Source organism: Protobothrops mucrosquamatus, unplaced genomic scaffold (assembly GCF_001527695.2).
Source record: "Protobothrops mucrosquamatus isolate PMUCROS unplaced genomic scaffold, P.Mucros_1.0 scaffold4120, whole genome shotgun sequence".
Lineage (NCBI taxonomy): Eukaryota > Metazoa > Chordata > Lepidosauria > Squamata > Viperidae > Protobothrops > Protobothrops mucrosquamatus.
In genome coordinates, this window is record NW_015390048.1 from 167 (window position 1) to 10,477 (window position 10,311).

General features: G+C 35.7%; 1 protein-coding gene across 1 annotated transcript; it reads right to left on the minus strand.

Moving 5' to 3' along the window:
* Positions 1-1,286: 1,286 nt before the first annotated feature.
* Positions 1,287-6,455, minus strand: LOC107298601 (coiled-coil domain-containing protein 39-like; the record flags this gene model as incomplete). The annotated part of the gene is made up of 4 exons (XM_015827978.1): positions 6,324-6,455; positions 4,183-4,302; positions 2,701-2,847; positions 1,287-1,445 (listed from the first exon to the last, which is right to left on the minus strand). Coding segments are annotated over exons 1-4 (558 nt in total), but the record flags the coding sequence as incomplete, so codon positions are not given.
* Positions 6,456-10,311: the final 3,856 nt, after the last annotated feature.

The following is a 10,311-nucleotide window of genomic DNA, read 5'->3' on the forward strand; positions in this document are numbered from 1 at the left end:
TTTACTCAATACTTAATAACAGCATTTTATATTGTGTATAGTAAAAATATTTATAATATATTGTATTTCATTTCATGTTGTCTGAGTAACAGATAATCTATATAGATATAATCTATAATAATAATCTATTATATATACTATAATCTATACATATCTGCAAAAACTATGGCTTTTGAAGCTATCGATATATATTTCCCACCAATCTGCCAATTAATACAAGTAAATGACAATTAAGAAACTAACTACAAGTTCCCTGCTGATCTAGTCCCATACTCCCAGCTGAATATTTCGAAGGTAAAACTTAAATTGTTGATTGTTTTTGATAATTGCAGTAGGAAACAACGGATCTGGAGATAGGTTATCGGTGGGCGGGGGGGGGGGGAGACCCTTGTTACTTTGATATTGTTTTCTGCTGAAAATAGTGATCCTGACCTGAATCAGTAGCCTTCTTTCACCTTAATACTGGGAGGGGAATTCTGCCTAAGCTCCTTGGTTCCCATAACAGAAATAATCTATAATCATGGGAGAACTCTTACAGCTTCCCTTTATCTCCCACTTCATTTAATATTCATTGGGAAGAAGGAAAATGCAAGAAGATGGGTATGACAGGATGATGATGTATTTGTATCTATCTCTACGTATGTATGTAGGTAAAATGTAAGAGAGGCTTGTATTAATTCACAAAGAATTGTTCCATACTGGTTCACTACAAGAAAGGTTTAGAATGGATATTATGGGCCTAGCTAGGAAATTACGTATTTTACTTTACTTTAATTAAATAGTGATGGGCAGACTTAATTTGACCCAACACCATAAGGGAAAAGATACACAAATTATATTCCTTGGCGAACCTATTTTCCTATAACAAAAGCCCTATGACTCAGGTTGTGACCAAAGACTGAGGTAGATTAGAATCTGAGTTAACCCACTTTTTAGACCAGCAACTTAACCATTAGATCACACTGGCTATTCTAACTATCCTTCCAATTATCTTTCTCCTTGAAATGCAAAAAAAATAAAAAATGAATCTGCTATTTTCTTCCCAGTTGAAAACAAAACAGGTTTTCAAAATCTAACCCTGAGATGTTCTGTTCAAATTCAGAATTCTTAATGTTTTCATTAAAATAAAAAGCAACAAGTTTCTAGACATTCACACATCTCCCATGTCCTAGTTAATTTGGTATTAGTTTTCTATCCAACCTGATGCTATACAATAAGAGATTTTCCATAAAAATAAAACTAGTATGGCGTATTTTATAAGTTTATATGAAATACAATATACATACTCTTAATTTTCCATCATCTTGTTGTGCATATTTCTGGATTGTAAGTGCATCATTATCTTTATGAGCAGATTCTTCCAACCAAGCCTCTAAAGCTTGTTGGTCCCAGTTCATTTGGGACCTTAAGGCTTCCAGTTTCTGACTCAGCTTGAAAACATTATTCTAATATTGATGGTGAAAAGAAATAAATATATAAGATGAAGGGAATATTCATACTGTTATTAAATCAATAAGCCAGTTATTATTACACTGTAACAAATTTATGTCTGGTATCTGGTTAAAAAAAAACCTTCAGTTTAAACAATGGCAGAATTAAATATGTATCTGACAGTTCTCTATTTGTCACCAAGTAATTCAAAAACTTAGTTAACTTAATCTGAACACAGCCACATTTACACGTCATACAAATAATTAATTTTGATTTATTAAATATGAAAAATTTATTGTGTGTGTGTGTGAACGATTTATTTTTCAGTATTTAACTCTGATGTTAAACAAAATGAAAGGCATACATAACAACATGTAAAATACTTAAAATGCAACACCTTCTATCTGGAAACACTGTTTTGTTCTTCTGGGTATCCTGAACTTGCCATTCCAGTAGTGATCCAGACGTTATTCCAAAATTGCACACTACAATTGACATGATCTGGAATATTCCAAGGTTTTCTAGAATTTCTAAAACTCCCAACCTTATTTTATTCTTATAAAATGGATTAAATACTGATACAAAGAAGGATTTCTATAGATTAAGGCAATCAGATATAACTGAGGTAATTTTCCTGAGGAAAAACTTAGAATTGGGAAAGCAATAAGAAAAAAAAACTTAAATCCAGCTTTCCCAGACTGGAACTTTCTAGACTACAAACCCCATGATTGTCCACTAGGTGGGGATATGTAGTCCACTTAAGAGACATCCTGCTGGGATGTCCAATTATTTTTCTTTCCTATAAGATGCAATATATGTATGTATGTATATGTATATAATGTATGTGTATGTATATCATTTTATCACAATATATTTATATATGCTGCAGTGTGTGTGTGTGTGCGTGCGCGCACGCACACACATACTGTTTATAACTCCATGATATAAAATATATTTTGTACTAGCTTCCAAACTCAATTCCTGGTATCTCCAATTAAAAAAAGAACAGATAACATACGGATAATTAAAATAAGACCGATCAACTGCTAGACCAAGAGAAAATTATGAATAAGTTTTCCATCTTCTATTGAAACAGAGGAGCATGTTGTTAAATATTTGCATCACTGGAATAACTGCTCCCAGAACCACTTATAAATGCACTGTTGTATTGTTTTCTTTGCAGCAACACAGCTGAAGAATAAGAATTGACAAAAAAATAGTGTTTGACAAGATATTTTTCAGATGCATAATGAAATATTTGAAACGTACTTCCTGACTATTTTTCTTCTCTCTTAGTGAAACCACATCATTTTCCAGCTTTTGAATCTCAGTCTTCAGGCGGCCCACTTCTCTCTCTGCAACAGCTTTAAAATGCTGCTCAGTTTCTATTTCATTCTGCCTGGCTCTGAAAAGAGACTTAAAAAACAAGGTTATTCATTACTTTGCCAGTTTAGTGAGCAATTATAATCTATAAAGTACTTTTAAAGTTTCATTCTCTTGTTTAGGTATTAGAAATTTAAGAAGAATGTAAAAATCAAAACAAAATACCCAAAGAATGTTGTTGTATAATTGTAATAAGCCCATTAATTGGTATTTATATAAAGATATGAATCTTCTATAAGAACAGATCAACACTGACTCTCTCAGATTAGTTTTCAATCCTTGGCACACAAAAAATTGAGATGAAATTTTCAATCCATTGTTGTAGTTTTCTGTAGCCCAGAACGGGAGAAAAATAGGATTAATTATATTTATATAACTTTACAGCCAAGAAGCAAGTGACTCAAGTGAACATTTTAATGGTTTTAATGGATTTATGAATTAGCAGGTATTTATGTGTTCTTTCCATCTGCATATAGAAATGAAAAATTTTAATTTGCATAGTTTTAATATTTTAATTGTTTTACTATTTATCTTTTTACGATCTGTAAGCCACCCAGAGTCATCTTATAGGGAAGTTGGGCAGCATATAAATTTAACAAATAAATAAACATATTACCAGATAACAACATTCCTTTCCCATACAAATTCATGAAGGTGTTATCTATCTAGAACTAACATAATAAATCCAATATCCAACTAAGTTCCTTTTTGTTTTATGGGCTATCATCTTATAAATATTTAAAATTTAGTTACACATATACAAAACTATATACTATTATTTTGCCTCTGACTATATAAAATGTTCATAAACTTTACTGGTAAATAATATGAAGCAGAAATGAATCTACAGATTTTATAAATACAACTAAGGGAATATTTTTTCATTATTTAAATATAAATGCAAAATAAAGACACAACAAGTGCCTTACATAAAGGGGGGAAAGTATAACTCCTATCGATTTGGGGTAGTGAAACTCCATGCTAAGTTTTGTTTTAAAAGGGCTAAGTCACTATCACTATGTGACTAATTTCAAATTGTTATGCATAGGATTACAGCTTCATACACCAAGTTAGCATGTTTGCTTTGAATCATATTGCATGTACTAAAATTATCATGTAGTAATTCTGCTTAGAACTGCTCATTAAGTTGTGCAATGCAATAAACTTACTGAAATTAAAAGATCTATGTCTGGTCAATACTTGGTTGAGAAATTGCTTCAGACTTTTATGTATGTTGCCAAATTCCATGACAGAGAAAAGTTGGATCAATGAATAATACTAATAGCAAAAATCTTAGGCTTACAATAGAATGAATGCATATAAAATTGTGCTTTATAATGCAGGTGATCAAAGTCTACAACCACTTACTTGTGTCAAATCAAACTCCTGTTTGACATTTTTCAAGTGTGAGGACATTGCTGTAACACGGTCTTCATAGTCGGACAACTGACTTTGCAAATTTGCTTTTTCTTTTTGCAACTTTTGCAACTGTAAAGCAAAAATCAATATATTTAATGTTTTAAAATATCAGAAAATGGAAGCACATAACAACATGACTATGGTGGAATGGAAATATTCTTGTTTTGCAAAGATAAGCCTCTGCAGAGATTATTTGGAAGAAATTTAATATTTTTCCCACACTTCATGCTTTAAAAAAAATAATTCTCAACCAAATGCAAACAATTCAAATGGGAATTTAACAACATTAATAAAACATATTCCTACATTGTGTAAAAATGTAAGATAAAATGATAAAATGTATAAAGCACTGTAAAACTAATAGTAAAAATTTAAAAATATCACAATAGAATTAAATCATTAAAAGATCTGAAGAAAATACCTGTAAAATGCCTATAATTGGGACAATAAAGACAGCATCAAGTGTATCTCCGTTAGAATGAAGTTCCTAAGTCAAAGGGCTGCCACTGAAAAAACTGGGAAATCTAAATCTGTACCATAAGCAGTCATTTTATTTAGACATACACCCCATGGTATTCACTATCCCATTATATTGGGCTATATACACCTATACAGTAGATATATACCCAGATAGTTCAAGAATGTGCCCTCAGGAAAGGCACCTGGAATGATCTCACGGCAATCACACCAGAAGCAGTTAAATTGTTAGCTTCTTTAGATATCGAATTATGACATCTATCCCACTGCTTCCCATGGCTTCATATTACGGTGATTTTATTATGGTTTTATCTTCATTTAATATGTTATCTCTTATACTGTACTGTCATTATATATTATTATATTATATTAATTATATAATATTCACACACACACACATATATATATACAGTATATAACTTTATTTAAACCAAATTTGTTTATCAGTGATTGTATAACCTCTGTAGATGCCATATGCTAAATAAATAAAAATAACCCAGACAGGTTTACATCCTATATGCATAGATGCATAGAATTAAACAAAATGGACCATGTTCTGAATCAATACACTGAGTCCCAGTAGTTTTGATGTCAAACCAGGGAAAAATCTGCTTTGCCACTTGAGTCTGGATTAGTGAACTGGAAAGTGAGGGAGTCTTCCATCATCAGTCCTATCAAGATGAGGCAGAATCAGAGCTGGGCAGCACATACATTTAAATTATTATTATTATTATTATTATTATTATTATTATTATTATTATTATTATTATTGTTGTTGTTGTTGTTGTTGTTGTTGTTGTTGTTGTTGTTGATCATCGCACAGTCAGCCAGATGTTCAGACTGGATTTGATATTTTTGTCTATCAAGTCATCATCATCATCATTATATTATTATTATTAAGATAAGATAACCTTTATTGTCATTTTTTTTACTGTGGGTATTATTATTATTATTATTATTATTATTATTATTATTATTATTATTATTATTATTATTATTATTATTATTATTATTATTATTATTATTATTATTATTCCAACAATGTGAAATCACAGCTACTGGCTCTTTAGCTGATCTTAGTTTTCATATGAAGTTCTTCCCAAGAACCTCAATAATGCAGATTATTATTTATTATAAATGCATCTGCCCCGCAACTCCTGGTCATGTCTGGTAATGATAATTATGATTAGAGCTGGTTGGAAGAAGAGCCCTCCAGAGGAGATAACAAGAAGGGAGAAACCAAAGCGGGGCCAAGAAGGAGCGGGTTTTCTTTATCTCAGTAGCTATCCTGAGTTACAGGGAAGAAATACTGCTACAGTATTAAGCTGAGGCAAACTGGGCAAATTTGTTTGGGCAAATTAACACCCACACAACTTCCCTGGAGATACGCAGAGATAGAGAATGCTCTCGTTCTCAGGCAGACATATAAATGAGGAAGACGGACATCGCCTCCTCGCCCTACTCATCTTGAGAGGAACCAGGTGTTTTTTTTTTGTCTTCCTGGCCTGCAGCCTCCATTGCCGGACCCTGCATCTAAACCAGGGGTAGTCAACCTTGGCTCTTTTATGACTCGTGGACTTCAACTCCCAGAATTCCTGAGCCNCCCCCCTTGCCTCTTCCTCCAGCGCCTTGTTTTCTTCGTTAGCCACGGGAATGGCGAACCCATCGTCCCAGTCAAGTTCGGCCAACACCAAAGCGGCAGAACCGATGACGGGGCAGCTGCCGCCATCGCCTTCGTCGCTCATGGCGCCCCTGCCTCAATTTGGCCGCCGCGGCTGCGAGGCCGCCGTTGGTTGCCTCAGCAACAGCCAGAACGCGTTGCCTTGGCAACCGCCGCGCGGAGCTTCGAGTTCCGGTCTACCCGGCTCGCTCGCGCGCGCGCGCGCGCGCGCGCTTACCGCCTCCCTTCCCAGCCTCTTTGCTGGTTGCAGCCGCTGTCAGTCACAGCTGAGGGGTTGCCGAGGTTGATGGGAATTGTAGTGCTCGGGCTCAGCAGGTGGCCGCACCTGGTCGGTTTTGTCTGAGCTGGGGATGACAGGGCTGTAGGTTAGCCGAATTCAGATAGGAGACCACCAGGTAATGCCAGGGAGTTTTTTTAAACAAAAAAAAATCCAGAAGAAGGCAATGACAAACCAGTTCTGGGGGGGCTTCAAATATAATTTGGAAAGAATGTTGTTGTTTTTAATATCTGAACAACTTGGTACTAGATTTTGGAAACAACTTCTGAATCTTAGATCTTCGCAAGCCGGTGGCTCAGTGTTGCTGTGGCATGAATCCAGATTTTACAAAAACTTTTCTAAAGAGATTTATCAATTCATATCTTTGAGAAAAGGCCTTTTGAGTAAATCATACAACCGTCCTCCTCCTATTTTCCCCAGAATAACAACTGTGTTAGGTGAGTTGGACAGAGAGAGAATGACTTGTCCAAAGTTATCCAACTGGATTTCATGGCTAAGATAGAACTTGAACTCATGGTCTACTTTCTAACAGAATAACAGAATAAGATGGATCCTCAAAAATTGTCTTGTATGTATCCTAATTTACAACCTAAGTGTTGGAGATGTGGAAATTTAGATGCAACTTATTTTCATATTTGGTGGACATGTAGGGAAGTTAAAGCATTTTGGATTAAGATATGGTGGAATATTCAAAATATTTTTAAGAAAAAGATAAAGTTCAAGCCGCAGATATTTTTGTTGGGTATTATGGAATGCAAAAGAAATGGAATTGATGTTGAACTTTATAACTGCTGCAAGACTACTAGTAGCTCAATATTGGAAAACGGAACGTTTACCCACTATAGAAGAATGGTCACTTAAAGTCTCGAACTTAGCAGAAATGGCCAAGATTTCCACTTATGTGAAGGATTATTCACAAGAAAGATATATTTTGGTTTGGAGAAGATGGATAGATTATATTGAGCGTAAATATGGGACCAAAAAATATCATTTGGTTTTTGAGTGAATTTTAGAGTATTATTGTTGTATAAAGGTTAGAATAGTTTACTTAGTACTATTTTAGTTATTAAAGTGATGTTATTATTATTGTTTTTAATAACTACCGGTATATATTTGTTTAAAAGAGAGTTAAAGGAGGTTATAGATATGTTATTTTAATAGTTGATTAATGTTAGTTAGATTATGATTATTTTATTGTTAACCCTGTGATTGGCACTGGGAAGTGAGGGGGGAGGGAGGGGGGAGTGGAAGGGTGGGTTGGGGAAGGGGGGGATTTATATTGTAAAATTTTAAAAAAATTTCAATAAAAAAAAAATAGAATAAGAGAGTTGGAAAGGATCTTGGAGCTGTTCTAGTCCAACCTCCTGCTCAGGCAGGAAACCCTATACTATTTCAGACAAATGGCTGCCCAATCTCTTCTTAAAAATCTCCAGTGTTGGTGCCCCCCACAGGTTCTTGAGACAAGTTGTTCCACTGATTAATTGTTCTTGCTGTCAGGAAAATTCTTCTTAGTTCTAGGTTGCTTCTCTCTTTGATTAGTTTCCACCCACTGCTTCTTGTCCTGCCTTCTGGTGAATAGGCTGACCCCCTCTTTTTTGCAACCCCTTAGATATTGGAAGATTGCTATCATGTCACCCCTAGTCCTTCTTTTCATTAAACTAGACGTACCCAATTCCTGCAACCGTTCTTCATACGTTTTAGCATCAGTCCACTAATCATCTTTGTTGCTCTTCTATGCACTCTTTCTAGAGTCTCTGGTATGGTGCCTTAACCACTAGACAAGGGGTGGCAAACTCGCAACGTCACGTATTGCGATTTTTTTCCCATTGCTGGCAATGGGGTGGGCGCGGTTTTGGCATGATGCATCTGGCCCCTGGGCTAGCAGTTTGGTACCCCTGCACTAGACCATACTGGTTCATTGGGTGACAAGCATGGTACACGGAGAATGCAAAGTAAATGGTAAAGAGCAGAGATTAACAAATAAAATGAAAGGCAGAAAAAATACATGGGTTTGTATCACGTTATAAGAGTGGGCTAAGATGATCAAAGGCCTGGAGACTAAAACATATTGTGGGAAGAATCCAGAGAAAGAAATATTTTGGGGAATATTAGAAAGGCAGAATATATTTCCCCAAAAGAATAATGGAGAAGATCTTAAAAAAAAAAAAAGACAGAAACCTCTCCCCCAAGCAGAAACTAGGCAGAGGCCAGCTTTTAGAAATGCAGATGTAATAATCCATTCAGGAAGGTTGGAGTCAGGAAGCTAAAAGATTAGGAAGACAAAGACACCTAAAATCTACATATCCCACCCAAACTCTAAAAGACATGACCTTTGAGGACATAATAGGATTAACCCACCAATACCAAAAGGGCACACTCAGACTCAGGTCAAGGTACATGACACAGGAAATACAAAACCTCAAACAGGAACAGGAAACAACCTCAAAAGCCCCAGAAGGTATAAAAACCCACCACTCCCAGCAACATGTGGTCAGCTTTCCCAGAGCCATCTTTCTGACTAGCTCTCCTCTTCAATAAACTACAACCTTCTTTCTAAAGCAGTCTCCATTTTGATTATTCCCAGCTTGGACTGGACCCTGATGAAGATTTTTCTTTCAACAATAAGAATGGCTGCAGGACTTGGGTTCAACTAGTCTAGAGAAAAGAAGGACTAGGGCTGACATGATAGCAGTATTCCAGTATTTGAGGGGCTGCCACAAAGAAGGGGTCAAATTATTCTCCAAAGCACCAGAGGGCAGGACAAGAAACAATGGTTGGAAACTGATCAATGAGAGAAGCAACCTGGAACTAAGGAGAAACTTCCTAACAGTGAGGACAATTAACCAGTGGAACAGCTTGCTTTCAGAAAAAGTGGGCCCTCTATCACAGGAGGTTTTTAAGAAGAGGCTGAACAGTCACTTGTCTGAAATGGTATAGGTTCTCCTGCTTGAGCAGGGGGCTGGACTAGAAGACCTCCAAGGTCCCTTACAGTTTCTATTCTATTCTATTCTATTCTATTTTAAAACAAATGCTGGTAGAAAAGTAATCAGGAGTCTGTAGTCTGTTACAGGGGATGGCTGCTGGATAAAAGAAGACGAAATGGCATTACATATAAAAATGAGCTTCTGCTCACTGTGTTAAAGAAAGTTGGATATGTCAGAAGAAACATAAAAATAAGTTGAATGCAATGGGAATTGGGTGTTTTAAGAAACGTGGTAAAACAAGAAGAATGAATCTCTTGTTAAGTGAATCTGGCTTCCCCATTGACTTTGCTTGTGCAAAGGTCGCAAAAGGTGATCACATGACCCCATGACACTGCAATGGTCATAAATATGAATCAGCTGCCATGTGTCACAAGACCAAAAGGATACCACAATGGTCATAAGTGTGAAAAGCGGTCATAAGTCACATTTTTCAGTGCCGTTATCACTTGGAATGGTCACTAAATGAACTGTTTTAAGTTATGGACTACCTGAAGGTGATGAAGAAATATAAATTACATAACAATGTGAGTGACCTTTATGAAAGATGTAGGTTGAGGTAGTTGGCCACACGTCCCACCTTGGCATGTGAAGAACTAATGTGCCTGGGAATGTTAATGTTTACTTCATATAAAATGCCATTATTCCAGTAGATGGTGCTG